This window comes from Leuresthes tenuis, unplaced genomic scaffold, assembly GCF_036924035.1.
Source record: "Leuresthes tenuis unplaced genomic scaffold, fLeuTen1.0.hap1 SCAF_6, whole genome shotgun sequence".
Classification (NCBI taxonomy): domain Eukaryota; kingdom Metazoa; phylum Chordata; class Actinopteri; order Atheriniformes; family Atherinopsidae; genus Leuresthes; species Leuresthes tenuis.
This window is the reverse complement of record NW_027325360.1, coordinates 33,742,602-33,757,573: the sequence shown is the minus strand read 5'-3', so window position 1 is coordinate 33,757,573 and position 14,972 is coordinate 33,742,602. Positions and strand designations below refer to the sequence as shown.

The 14,972-nt window shown below is 41.4% G+C and overlaps 1 protein-coding gene across 2 annotated transcripts in view; it reads left to right on the top strand.

Moving 5' to 3' along the window:
• ydjc (YdjC chitooligosaccharide deacetylase homolog) overlaps nt 1–5,746 on the top strand; it is a 55,260-nt gene extending 49,514 nt beyond the window's left edge. The window contains exon 6 of one of the 2 annotated variants that reach the window (XM_072388576.1): nt 5,270–5,746. In XM_072388576.1, coding sequence (XP_072244677.1) covers nt 5,270–5,600 — 331 coding nt within the window. In that variant the 3' untranslated portion in view covers nt 5,601–5,746. The remainder of the gene's footprint in view (nt 1–5,269) is intronic. The other variant, XM_072388577.1, reaches the window with a different exon arrangement.
• Nucleotides 5,747–14,972: the final 9,226 nt, after the last annotated feature.

The following is a 14,972-nucleotide window of genomic DNA, read 5'->3' as shown; positions in this document are numbered from 1 at the left end:
AGAATCGGTCCAAGCACAGAACCCTGAGGAACTCCATGACTTACTCCAATGTGTGAGGAAGATTCTTCATTTACAAGAACAAACTGGAATCTGTCAGATAAATATGACTTAAACCAGCCTAATGCAGTTCCTTTAATCCCAATAACATGTTCAAGTCTCTGTAACAGAATGCTGTGATCGATCGCATCAAATGCAGCACTGAGATCCAATAGGACACGCACAGAAACAAGTCCACTATCAGAGGCTAAGAGGAGATCATTGGTAACTTTCAACAGTGCTTTTTCTGTGCTATGATGCACTCTGAATCCTGACTGAAACTCTTCAAACTGATTATTTCTATGGAAATGATCACAAAGTTGAACTGCAACTATTTACTAACTTTAGACAAAAAAGGGAGATATTTAAAAGGTCGATAATTAGCCAACACTTCTGAATCAAGAGTAGGTTTTTTAAGTAAAGGTTTAATTACAGCAACCTTAAAAGTCTGAGGTACATATCCTATCAACAAAGACAGATTGATCAAATCCAATATGGAAGTGTCAATTAAGGGGAAAACCTCCTTGAACAGTCTGGTTGGGATTGGGTCTAAAATACAAGTTGATGGTTTAGAAGAGACTATTGCTGTTGTTAGCTCAGAAAGATCAACTGGGCAGAAGCTGTCTAAATACAAATCAGGTTCTAAAGATACTTCTAAAGCTGCTCGACTTGATGATACATCAGTGATAATAGTGGGAAGGATTCCATTAATCTTCTCTCTGATAGAAACTATTTTATTGATAAATAATCTCATGAAATCATCACTGCTGAGAGTTAAAGGAATACATGGCTCAACGAAGCCATGTATTTTTCAGCCTGACAACAGTCAGCTTGGCAACAGTGCTGAAAAGAAACCTGGGATTATTCTTATTCTCTTCCATCAATGATGAATAATAAGCAGTTCTAGGTTTACGAAGTGTTTTCTTATACGTTATTAAACTATCTTTCCAGACTAATTGAGACTCTTCTAAATTAGAGGAACGCCACTGTCTCTCCAGCTTTTTTGCAGTCTGCTTTAAAGCAGCTGTGAATTATACCAAGGAGCCAACCTCTTCTGACTGATTACCTTCTTTTTCAGAGGGGCAATTGTCCAGTGTTGTACGCATTGAAGCTATAGTGCTGTCAACAGGAGAGTCAAGTTCTACTGGAGTAAAATTTAGGCAGCCGTCCTCTGTCATATCTGCACATGGCAGTGAAGAAAAGGATGATGAAATCAACTCTTTAAATCTGGTTACAGCATTCTCTGATAGACACCTTCTATATGTAGAATTCTTCTCAGAAGCCGTATAGTCAAGTAATGTAAATTCAAAAGTTATTAAAAAAAATGGTCAGACAAGACAGAGTTATGAGGGAACAATGTTAACTGTTCACTCTCAATGCCATACGTCAGCACAAGGTCAAGGGTATGATTAAGGCAGTGAGTAGGTCTGTGAACACTTTGAGAAAATCCAATAGAGTCTAATATAGAATTAAAGTTAATATTTAGGCTGTCATTTTCAACATCTACATGAATATTAACGTCACCCACTACAATGACTTTATCTGTACTCAGCACTAACTGGGATAAAAACTCTGAGAATTCAGACAGAAACTAAGAATAAGGGCCAGGTGGACGATGCACAACAACAAACACAAGAGGTTTTTGTGATTTCCTCTTTGGGTGGGAAAAACTGAGAATCAGAGATTCAAAAGAGCTAAAACTAATCTTGGGTCTAGGACTGATTAGTAACCCTGATCTGAAGATAGCTGCCACTCCTCCTCTGCCTGTGGTTGGAGGAACGTGAACATTTAAATAGTCAGAGGGAGTTGATTCATTAATGCTAACATGATCCTCCTGCTGCAGCCAGGTTTCTGTTAGACAAAATATATCAATATGATGATCACAGATCAAGTCATTCACTAACAGAGACTTCGAAAGGAGAGATCTAATATTCAGCAAACCACATTTAATAGTTTGATGTTTTTGTTCAGTTAAAGTTTTTGTTTTAAATTTTTTTGCACAAGAGGATTTGCTCCTTTTGTGTTTTTTGATTGAGGGGGGTGGCAGCATCAGGTGGGAAGCCGCAGAGAAGTGTGTAAGACTACAACTCTGCATCCTGGTCTCAACCCTGGGTTGTCATGTTTTTGGATAACTAATAAATTCGTCCATATTTCTAGAAATGAGAGCTGCTCCTTCCAAAGTGGGATGGATGCCGTCTCTCCTCATCAGAACAGGTTTTCTCCAGAAAGATTGCCAATTATCTATGTAGCCCACGTTGTTTGCTGGACACCATCTAGACAACCAGCGATTGAAGGAGGACATGCGGCTAAACATGTCATCAGTGGTCAGATTTGGCAGGGGTCCAGAGAAAACTACGGAGTCCGACATTGTTTTACCAAATTACACACCGATGCAACATTAATTTTAGTGATCTCCGATTGGCGTGACCAGGTGTCATTACCGCCGACGTGAATAACTATTTTACTGTATTTACGCTGATCGTTAGCCAGCAGTTTTAAATAAGATTCTATGTCGTCCGCTCTGGCCCCTGGAATACACTTGACTATGGTCGCTGGTGTCGCTAATGCCACGTTTCTGACTATAGAGCTGCCAATTACCAGGTAATTAGCTTGCATCTCCTCAAATCGGTCGCTGACTTGGTTCGCGTTGTCTTCCAGGGAAGTCACTCTTTGTCCGTGGTCGGAGATGGATGCTTGGACACCGTCTAATTTAGTTTTGAGGGAAGTTAATGCCGATTTTAACTCAGGGGAGAGGGCTGTTTTGTGATCTGGTAGTAGCTTGGCCAGAGCAGCCATGCTAGCAGCCGGTAACTCATCGTCCTTTTTTCCGTCCTTCTTGGCTGACTTCGATGTCATTCGGTCTACGGGTAGTGGTAGAAGTGACTTAGGCGTAAAGATACAACAAATGCCGTGTTGCAGGTGAAAAGTTTGTGTTAAATCTTAAGTTATAATGAAATGTTGTGGGAGCTTAGGTGCAGTCCGTATACTCCATTTGTGACCCGGAAGTGCCTCCTGAAAATGCTACTTTTGATCGCATATTTATCTTAACCTCTTAATTTTGGACTACGAGCTTTTTTAAATTTCACACTTTTAACTGTTTTCTGCAATTAAAAATGCATGAAAATCAATGCTTCTGCCAATCATTGACTCATCTGAGGGACTAAAAAGAATAACCAAATTCTCCTTGAAATGTATTTTATTTTTTGGGGGGGCAGGGGTTCAATAAAAAAAAAACTGTGGGTCTATGTAAACATACTGGCCTTGAAAGGGTGAAAATCCACAAACTATAATTAGGGTCTGAGCTGTGAAACAGCAAGGAACCTATTGTATTTGTTGGCGTTATTATTATTATTATTCTTTGCACTTTAATAGCATTTTTGAGGGCTTTGCCGTGCATGAAAACTCACCAATTTTGGCATGCGCATCAGGGATGGTCCGCCATTTTGTCTTAATATAGTTGCATCATAATTGCTCAATAGCGCCCCCTAGAAAAATGAATAAATATCTGTGACGTAGGACTTAGTTTTGAGTAGCCGGACGAAATTCGGTACACGCGTTTGTCAAGCACAGACGCACAAAAAAGCCACAAGACATCATAGCGCCACGTCCACAGGAAGTCGGCCATTTTGACTTGAACATGGAAATTGGTGCCATTTTGCCTTTTTCCACACCTCGCATTTGATCGAACTCCTCCTACAAATGTAATGTTGACGGCTTCAAACTAGGCGTGCTTACTCTTCAGCCATGGGGGATCAAACTTCGTGATCAGATTTTCCAATTTCTAAATGGTGTGTCCGAGGCAGACCCTCAAACTTTGACGACTCGCCACTGCTCGCCATAAAACACAAGGTCAATTATAACTTTTGCATACATTGTTTGATCTTCACCAAATGTCATAGGCTTGCCGGGGACTCTGCCCTGAGTGCATACATATGCACATACTGACACTCACTTATAGCGCCACCTGCTGGTGGTTGGAAATGTCACTGTGTTTCCACACCTCACATATGATCGAACTCAAACTACAGAGTTAATGGTAACGGCTTCAAACTTGGTCAGATTACTCTTAAACCACAGGGGATTAAAAGTTAGGAGAATTTTTTCCAAAGTCTGAAGGTTGTGGCCGTGGCAGACCGTCAAACTTTGAGGACTCGCTACTGCTCGCCACAAAACACAGTAACTTATAACTTTTGCATACATTGTCCGATCTTCACCAAACTTCATAGGCTCCACTTGGGCTCCACCCAGAACACATACACATAACCAAACTTACACAAGTTTATAGCAGCACCTGCTGGTGGCCTGAAAAATCACTTTCTACGTTCGGTGGTACTACGCCTGGCTGGGATTCTCACATCCTGCTCTAAACTTGACGGCTGGCTGCGCGGTGCGCATCGGACGGAGTCCAGCGCATACCCCAAGGTGCGCACGTGCTCGGACCCGCTCATCGCTGCTTGCAGCTTTAATTAATATTTGATATGTATATTTGAGGTTGAAACAGTTTTGAAATATTGAGTCGTTTAAAGTAGAATAAAATATTACTATATAATATTTTTACAGCACTTTTTGGGAAGCTCACATTTTTTGTTGTTAGGGACAAATGTGTTAGGATATTAAAGGACCTTCAAAGTGTGAAGTTTTTCAAATACGTTTCTTGATTTAAAATTTTCACTTTTGTACAATTCTTTAATTTTAATTTTTTTTCTCTTATATACTGTAATCATTCTCATGTTGGTTCATCACCTCCGGCACAGAACATGGGTTACTCAAACAGAACAGGATTAGTTTTAAAATACATTAGAGAGTTATAATATTCATATATGATATCACTATGATGAAACAGAATCACAAATGATGAAAAGTTCTAATTATCCTGTCAAGTAAGTTTATTAAGTAAGTTATTTCATTGTTACTTCAGCTTTAGATAACTCCAAATTTTACATAACATACCCATACATACCCATACCTGCACATGTCAAAACATTATGTTTTTATCTCAAGCCACAAAATAAAAGAAATTGACAAGTCATTTTCTCTAATTGCTCAACAAAGAATGAAATTACATTCACAATGAGTAAACCTATTGTGGTTGTCATGGTGTTGCTAACTTGACACAGATGTGTGTTATTGAATGTTGCAGCTGTTCTAAATGGGTGGCTTGATCGCCTGCAGAGCTCCTAGGCCTAGTTTTGGCTAAACCAGCACATGTTAATTACATTTGTGATATCCATAGGTGGCCAGATGTGTACCTGGGACTGACCACCATGGGTCAGAACATGTCCATCCCAAGTTTGCAGAGGGCCCTCAAATATGCCTTGGCTGCAGGGTCTTCAGATACTACCTCCAGGAGTGCATCAGGTTTTGATCAGCCTGTGGTCACAGCAGAGCTTATGGTTCACCCAGGTTATCCCAGTCATTCCAAGGAAGGTGGCTGTGGAGAGGGCCCTGATGACTTCTCCCAGTCGGCTGACAGACAGCATGAGCTGAGTGTGCTCAGAGACCCATCCCTGTTGTCTCTCTACAGCCAGGACAGAGTGCAGCTCTGTGGCTTTAAAGACCTCTGACTGCTGCTGTGCTTTATACATACTTGTAGAGGATTCAAAATATGCATACAGACATCTATTAAATCTCCTGTGCGAAAAGTGCTATGGTTTTTTGTTTTGTGTTTTTACTGTCTTGGTAATACTCGTGATTGACAACAACTGGTCGCTTCTTTGTGCCTTAAATTCTTTATTTTTTTAATTTATATAGTACCAATTCACTTACAGAGGTCATCTCAAAGAACTGTAAAAGAATGAAAAGAAGTTTAAGTTCAGTGTCACGTAAGCTAATTCAATCTAAATTAATTTAATCCAATTCAGTATCATTTCAATGAATTCACATGAAGTAATCTCGCTAAGAAAACCAACATATTGTAACTTCTCCTTGAACTGATCCCCTGTCCTGAGCATGCACAAGGCAATGATGGAAAAGAAAACTCCCTTTTAACAGGAAGAAACCTACATCAGAACCAGAACCAGGAAGGGTGGCCATCTGCCTCAAGTAGCTGGGGTTTGAGAGGACAGGAAAGAGGGGACAACAAGCACCAGAACACCAGGTCAGGGATACCTGCTGAGGAAGACAAACACAAGTTAATGACAACAATGATGCAAAATGTACACAATGTCATATTAGGAAATTAAATCTTTAAGATATGATGGAGCTTGGTGATTAAGGGCTTTATATGTCATTGTAAGATATTTTCCTAACAGAGCACTTCGCTCCCAAACTGCAGGTTTACTTGTTGTTCCCAGAGTTTCTAACAGTAGAATGGGAGGCAGAGCCTTCAGTTATCAGGCCCCTCTCTTGTGGAATAAGCTGCCAGTAAATGTCCGGGAAGCAAACACCCTTTCCACTTTTAAGATTAGGCTTAAAACTTTCCTTTTTGATAAAGTTTATAGTTAGGGATGGCTCGGGTAATCCTGAAACATCCCATAGTTAAACTGCTACAGAGATTAAACTGAAGAGAAGTTTCAGTGCAATCTGTTGGTTTCCTTAGCTAGGATATTGTTTTTGAATTGGCGCTATATGAATTAATTGGATTATTTTGAAATTTAAATAATTGGATTTCATCAGATTATGATTACAATGAATTGAGCTCCAAATAGCTTGAATTGGACTATATTATTTAAATGCATTTGGCATTTGTTGTAATTTGACGCTATATAAATAAACTGAATTGAATTGAATGCGCCTCAAATAAGAAACAGCTGGGGACATAGAGCTCATTGGTACACATCTTTTGATAATTAAAATTTTCTACAATGGTGGCTTTTTATTATGATTTGTTTTATTAGGAGATCAAAGATAATAACACCACTGACCAACCCTCAGATTCATCGGGAAGTTTTATTTAATCAGATGCACGCACATACTCATCCCACTACGAAACGCACGTTAAGCATCTGAAAATGAATGCTGGATGTGTTTGCAGATGGCCTTTCAGTCTCATACCCATTTATGGGCATTTTCAGGCGTTTACCCATGCAAATTGGGAACAGCTAGAATGTTGTTCCAGTTTATGAAGTGACTGGAATTCCTCAATTTAAGAGCAAAGATACAAACAATTTTGGGGTCTAAGAATACGTTTATGAATCTGACAGTTTTCTCCAGATATTTCTGAAGAAGATATTGGTGAATGAGGCCCACTGACCCCAGGGACACCAAAGCTGGTTCTAGCATGGATTAAGGCCAACATTAAGTTTTGGAGTAGTCTTCCAAAAGTCCTGATTGCATCCCAGCTTTCAAAGCGATACTCAACAAAACAGTCGTCTTGATTTTTATATATATATATATATCGCATTTTGGGTTAAATTACCACAGTAGTTAATTCTACTTAACTTGGGGCCTTATGGCCATGTCTGCAGACACTTACACTACCATCTAGTGGTGTCAGACGTGTACATACAGTACGTACAGTAAAGTAAGTACAGATGTGTACTTGTTATACTTATGAGGTTCCAATAAGAGAAATAAAAAATTTATATCAAACGAGCTCGGGTCTTAAGAGTTTAATCAAAGATTTATGTTGTATCATCATTTTGTGTATATATATATGATTAAAACCCCAGAATTGCTGTGTTTGTCATAAGTACATTACATGCAAATTTTAAAACACAACTGTATATGTTCTGTAAGGAGCCAACATGAAGCCCAACTTCCAACAATGTATTCCAGAATAATAAACATTTAAATTCACTCAGCACACACATTACTATATACTGCCCCACAACTTTACTCTAACAGTATGTGAAATGTGGCTTTTCATGCTTTGAAAGTGGTGGGGACATTCAACAAAACTATATTCTATTATTTTTGATGATAATCAAAAGGGGGAAAAAGTACTAGTAAATAATTGTTCAGCTCAGTTCAATTTAGTTTTATCGATAAAGCACCAAATCGCAATAAATGTAATCTCAAGGCACTTTCAAGCCAATTAGAATCCAATTAATTGTAAGACAATCATAATCGGTGGTGTGGTGGTTAGCACCGTCGACTCACAGCGAGAGGATTCTAGGTTCGATCTGTGTGGAGTTTGCATGTTCTCCCCGTGTATGCATGGGTTCTCTCCGGGTACTTTGGCTTCCTACCACCATCCAAAAACATGCATGTTAGGTTAACTGGTGACTCTAAAATTATCCTTAGGAGTGAGTGTGAGCCTGCATGGTTGTTTGTCTCGTTTGTCTCTGTGTGGCCCTGTGATGGACTGGCGACCTGTCCAGGATGAACCCCGCCTCTCGCCCAATGACCACTGGGATAGGCTCCAGCCGACCCAACAGACGGATTAAGCGGGTATAGAAAATAGATGGATGGACAATCATAATCCAATCAAATCCAATTAATTAAATTCCAAATGAGTCCAACTCATACATACAAAGCCAACAAAAAAAAAGTAGCCTAGCTAAGGAAACCAACAGATTGCATTGAAACTTCTCTTTGATCCAATCCCCCATCCTGAACGTGCACAAGGTGACGGTGGAAAGAGAACTCCCTTTTAACAAGAAGAAATCTCCATCAGAACCAGGTAGGTCGGCCATTTGCCTTGACCAGCTGGGGGTTTAGAGGACAGAAAAGAAGTGACAACAAACACCATAACACCATTCAAAAACTATTCTACCATCAACAACCTGCAAACCATAATCGTCTCTCTCGATGCAGAAAAAGCATTTGATCGAGTTAACTGGAAATTTTTATTCGCAGCGTTAAAACAAATTCGGGTTTGGGTCACACTTCATCAACTGGATAAAGATATTATATAGCTCCCCAAATGCATGTGTCAGGACAAATGATCAAACTTCTCCAAGCTTCAGTCTGCAGACAGGTACAAGACAGGGTTGCCCATTTTCCCCCTCACTTTTTACTATTTTCATCGAACCTTTAGCCGCTGCTATCAGACAAGATAGAAATATTAAAGGCATCCAACCCCAAAATATTGACCATAAAATAAGTCTTTATGCTGATGATGTATTACTTTTCCGTCTATTACATCTATCACTCACACGATCACATTCATAAATAATTCTCAGCACTTTCTGACTACTCTATCAACTGGTCTAAGACCACAGTTCTGCCCATTAACTGTAGGTTCCAGAATATACCTGCGATCACTTTACAGTCAGGAAATATTAGATATTTAGGGATAAACATTTCCGCCAGGCTCTCAGAGCTAACAAAGCTAAATTATGTGCAACTATTATAGACAGTAGAGGACGATCTCACTTGTTGGAAGTCATTACCCATATCACTTATGGGGAGAGTTACAACCATTGAAATTATGGTACTACCAAAAGTTAACTGCTTGTTCTCAATAATCCCCATAAACCATCTGCTACTTGGTTTAAGTCACTAGATTCATGCATCTCCAAATTTCTGTGGAAAAACAAACCACCACGTATTAGTTTAAAAACTCTACAGAAAACCAAGGAAAGTGGTGGATTAGATTTACCTAATTTTCAGCACTATTCCTTAGCCAATAGGTTACAATATATATCAAAATGGTTTAAACCTAGCCCAATAGATGAACCATGGATAAATATAGAACAAGCATTGTGTGATAATCTGGAAATCTCTGACCTGCCACTTATTAGTCAAAACGTAAAAAATCACAAATGTTTTAAAAGCATTAACATCAGCACCTCTCTGACTGCCTGGTGGGAATTTCTTAGAATAACAAAGTCTTCACTTCTCCTGTGTAAGCTTACACCCATCTGGAACAATCCTGACATCCTGCAAAACAAAAAAAATTATAAACTTTACTCTGTGGAAGAACAAAGGCATCAAACATCTGGAACATGTAATCCAAGTTTTATTTCATTAGGCAGCAGGCAGCAGGGATAGGCAGCAATAAATTCCTAGAATATCAACAACTTAAGTCTATAATAACCAAGAAATATAACCTCCACCAACCAGACTTACAACTCCCGATTAGGGTAGCAGAATTTCTAAACATCTGCACCCCAAAATTGCTGTCAAAAATATATAAATTGTCTAAGATAGATGACACAATGTCTCTACCATCCTCAAAATGGGAGGCAGATTTATTCATCAGTTCTAATCATAACTTCTGGCCACAAATATGTTTGAACACCTTCAGAATGACTCAAAATCCTAATTTACAGCTCATACAATACAAAATTGTTCATAGAACACGTTATACAGGACAAAGGATGTTCAGGATGGGTCTGACACACTCAAACATCTGCTCACATTGCACAGATAACGCACCTGATGATTATGCACACGCTTTGTGGTTTTGTGCGACTGTCCAGAAGTTCTGGCTTGAGTTCTGTGAGGACCTATCAACATGGCTAAAGTGTAGCATTCCTGCATGCCCCACACTGTGCATACTGGGTGACTTAGACAACATCAACATGGAAATTAAGTCAGCACGCATGGTCCTCACTGTGTTATTTATCGTGGGGAGCGGGTTGATCATGCCGCTCTGGTATGGGTGGGCTGGTGCAGGTCCTGGTGCCGGGCTGGTTGCTCTGGGACCTCCAATGTGTCCGAAGGTTGTTGTTTTTTTAGGGTGTTGGGATGTACTTTTTGTTGCGGTGCTTTTCCCCTATGGGGGGGTGGGCCTGGGTGATGATGGGTCTCAGGCCCGGGCTGCGACTGGTGTGACTGCATGGTTTGTTTGTTTGTCTTTTTTGTTGTTTGTTTGTTTTTTGTAGAGGTCCTCTGGGGTGAGGAGGGGTGGGGCGGGTGATGCCTTCTGGGGGTACAGTAGCTCCCCAAATATAGTTGCAGCAGGCCCCGAGACTGTAGACATCAGGCCCTTCTGCCTTGTGGCGGGTCCCAGGTAATGGGGGTGCCTTTTGCAGCCAGTCTCTGGCTGCCCTCTCCGGGGGAGCTTCTCTCTCCCGGTCTATATCCCCAGACCCCTCTCCCTTCTGGCTCCTGTACACAGCGCACACTCACACATGTAGGGTTTTGGGGGTGTGTGTGTTCTGTGGGTTGTAGTGGATGGGGCCACGTAGGTGCTCTCCTTGGCTGCACTCTGCAGTTCCCCGCCCCTGTTTTAATTACACCTTAGACATCACTACTTATCAGACACACACACATATTAGGTCTTGGGGGGTGTGGCATCTTGTGGGCAGGGCTCTTTGGGTATGTAGGCTGCCCAGAGGGCCACGCTCCCAGTTCTACAAGGTTGGCTGCCCCTCAATTTTAATCGCTCACTATTAGAAAATATTGAAGAACCAGAAGTGTGACCGGAGGGGTCTTCCCACACCCCTGTTTCCTGGTTGCTGCCCGGGGCGGGAGGGGCCAGGAGGATGAATATATTCTGCTGGTTTGGGGCCTGTGGTGGCTGAGGGGTTGCTGGCCCCCTGGTGTGCCCGCTGCGCTACACCCCAGTAGAGTTGAGGGAGGGGGGACATGTGTGGATGTATGGGATGTGCAAGTGCGTGTAGTGATGACTGGGCCTGGGACTGGGACTTGGTGTCATCTGGCCTGCTTGTGCTGTTCTCAATGGGGGGAAGCGTTGCCTCCTACCGCTGCTCGCGACTTCACCCACCTGTGGGCACGTCTGAACTCCCGGGGCACTTGGCCGGACGCCCGACGCGTGTGGCAGGGCATCCAGGTCATAACTGACTACAAACCCACCAACACCACCCCAACATCCAACGACGCGTCCTAGCTGAGGTCTTGACTGATATTTTAAACCTGTCGCTGGCCCAAGCAGCTGTCCCCACATGCTTCAAAACCACCTCCATTGTACCAGTGCCAAAACATTCCAAAGCTGAGAGCCTCAACGACTTCCGCCCTGTTGCACTCACCCCCACCATCATGAAGTGCTTCGAGAGGCTGGTCCTGGCCCACCTCAAAACCTGCCTACCACCCACACTGGACCCCTTCCAATTTGCCTACCGCCAGAATAGGAGCACGGTGGACTTCAGGAAGAAGAGTGGCACACCCACCCCCATCCTTAGCGACGGGACTGAGGTTGAGCGTGTCACCAGCTTCAAGTTCCTGGGGTCCACATCTCCGAGGATCTCTCTTGGTCTCTCAACACCTCAACCCTGGTCAAGAAGGCACACCAGCGTCTCTTTTTCCTGAGGAGGCTGAAGAAGGCCCATCTTTCTCCTCAGATCCTGGTCAACCTCTACCACTGCACCATCGAGAGCATCCTCACCAACTGTATCTTAGTATGGTACGGCAGCTGCTCTGTTGCAGAACGGAAGTCACTCCAGAGGGTGGTGAAAACTGCCCAACGCATCACAGGTTCCCCACTCCTCTCCATTGAGACGGTCCAGAGCAAGAGGTGCCTGCGGAGGGTGTGCAGTATCGTCAAGGACAGCTCTCACCCCAGCCACAGACTGTTTGACCTCCTCCCCTCCGGGAGGCACTACAGGGTGCCCCGTTCTGGGACTAGCAGGTTCAGGAAAAGCTTCCTCCCTGCAGTGTGTGTGGTGTGGTGTGTGGTGTGCCTGTATTGCATTTTTCACTTTATTCACTGAATTCACTTTACATACTCTGCACTTTAACCACTTTAACTGCTGTTTTGTACTTCTGGTTGGATGCTAACTTTCGTGGTCTCAGTACCTGTACTTTGTGCAATGACAATAAAGTTGAATCTAATCTAATCTAATCTAATCAAAGTAATCCTGATGGTCAAAAATGGTAATTGCATCACCAGGAGTTGTTAATTTCAAACAGGATTATGATAGATTTTGCCATACCAAAAAAAAGTACACCAAGTCTTTATTTTTTAGAAAATTGTTTTATTTACAGCTTTGAAAGTAAAGGGCCTGAAGCAAATTAAAACAGGCCTTACAAATTTGCACAACCAAATGGCATGTTTTAAACCAGCTGGATGATTGCACATATAGAGCTATTTGTTGAAATTCTATCCACCATCAATTAAATATAAATAGCTAGTGACACTATAATCTAAAATTATTTTAAGAGGTTGTTAAAGGTATGTGGTTCAATAAGTTCTTTTTTCCGCTCTTCTTCAGCATGAAGGATGTGTTGCGTTCTCTTGAGCAACAAGTTGACACCATTACAGAGTTTAAACAGGGATGGCCTTTCAGACAGAGGTATTCTCCAATGGAAGAGAAAAAAAGACTGCATCTCCTTCCAGTACTTGAAAAGTGTTTTTTATTGGTGAGGTCCATCGATTCAAGGAAAGAGTTTTTGACTGTTAAGTTGACAATTACCTGTTTCAATCTGCTGTAACACAATAGCAATAGATCACTTAAAACTAGCTACTGGTTTTGTGCCTTAGACATTATTTCTGGTATCAAAAACAGAGGGGCCTGATAACTGAACAATGTCTCCCATTGTACTTTTAGAAACTCTGGGAACCACAAGTAGTCTGTTGTTTGAGAGTGAAGTTGTAAAAATGTTGGGTAAATATCCAACTATGAGATCCTCAAGATATGATGGTCATTATAAGCTTTATATATGAGGAGAAGAATTTGAAATGATTTTTCTGGATTTAACAGAGAGCCAATGAAGAGAAGCTAAAACTGGCGAAAAATTATCTCTCCTGCTAGTTCTCATCATAATTCTGGCTGCAGTATTTTGGATCAATTGGAGCTTTTTGGGAAGGCCCAATAATAAAGAATTACAGTAGTCCAATCTTGAAGTAACAAATGCATGAACTAGTTTTTTTTGCATCACTCTGAGACAGGATGTTCCTGATTTTAACAATATTACAAAGGTGAAAGAAGGCAGTCCCAGAAACCTGTTTTATATGTGCGTCAAATGATAAATTCTGGTCAAAAATAACTTTAAGGTTCCTCACTGTAGTGTTAGAAGCCAAGGAAATACCATTTAGAGCAGGTGTATTCAACTAAAACTTTAAGAGGTCCAGTTAGAAGGTCCAGAACATCATAATATGTATAATATATATATATATATATATATATATAAGTAGCCTCATAGTTGTATCAACATCTGCATCTGACTGTTAAATTAAACAAAGTACAATTCAAAAATATTTATTGTCACTTAACATTGAAGTATACATATGTACACTGAACTACACATATCATAATAATAATAATATTTTTTCTCTTATTAGGTTAAAGAAGGACTGCAATAAAAAATAAAATAGAGAAAACAAATAAAAAAGCATTTGAAAAATTGTATACTTAAAATAAAGTCATTAATTTTGGAAAAATAAAATGAAATGGGGCCAGCTTGAGTTTCCCTTTTTCCTGGGCTAAGATTTCTGCTTTCTTTGTGGTTGATGATGATGACATAGGTATTTGCCTAATTTTGTCACAGAGCTCTTATTTTTGTTTTCCCTCAAGTAAGGTCTCTGCAACTGCACTCATGCACTCCTTGACAACCCCTCCATCAGTAAATGGCTTTTTGTGTTGACCCAAAATCCAAGCAACTCTGAGGGAACATTCATTAGCATGTTGTTGGGCAGTGAATGAATGGGTCAGGATCCTGGTTGATTGCTCATATTGTCCTGTCCTGTCACGCGCTCACTTGTCTCTCCGTCTTCTGTCTCCCACTCAGTCGTCTCCCCGTCTTCTGTCTCGCGCTCACTCATCTCTCCCTGTCCTGTCCTGTCTCCCGCTCACTCGTCTCTCCGTCTTCTGTCTCCCACTCACTTGTCTCTCCGTCTTCTCTGTCTCCCGCTCACTCGTCTCTCCGTCTTCTGTCTCCCACTCACTTGTCTCTCCGTCTTCTCTGTCTCCCACTCAGTCGTCTCTCCGTCTTCTGTCTCCCACTCACTCGTCTCTCCGTCTTCTCTGTCTCGCGCTCACTCGTCTCTCCTTCTTCTCTGTGTCTTCTTGTGGAATAAGCTGCCAGTAAATGTCCGGGAAGCAGACACCCTTTCCACTTTTAAGGTTAGGCTTAAAACTTTCCTTTTTGATAAAGCTTATAGTTAGGGGTGGCTCAGGTAATCCTGAAACATCCCATAGTTAAGCTGT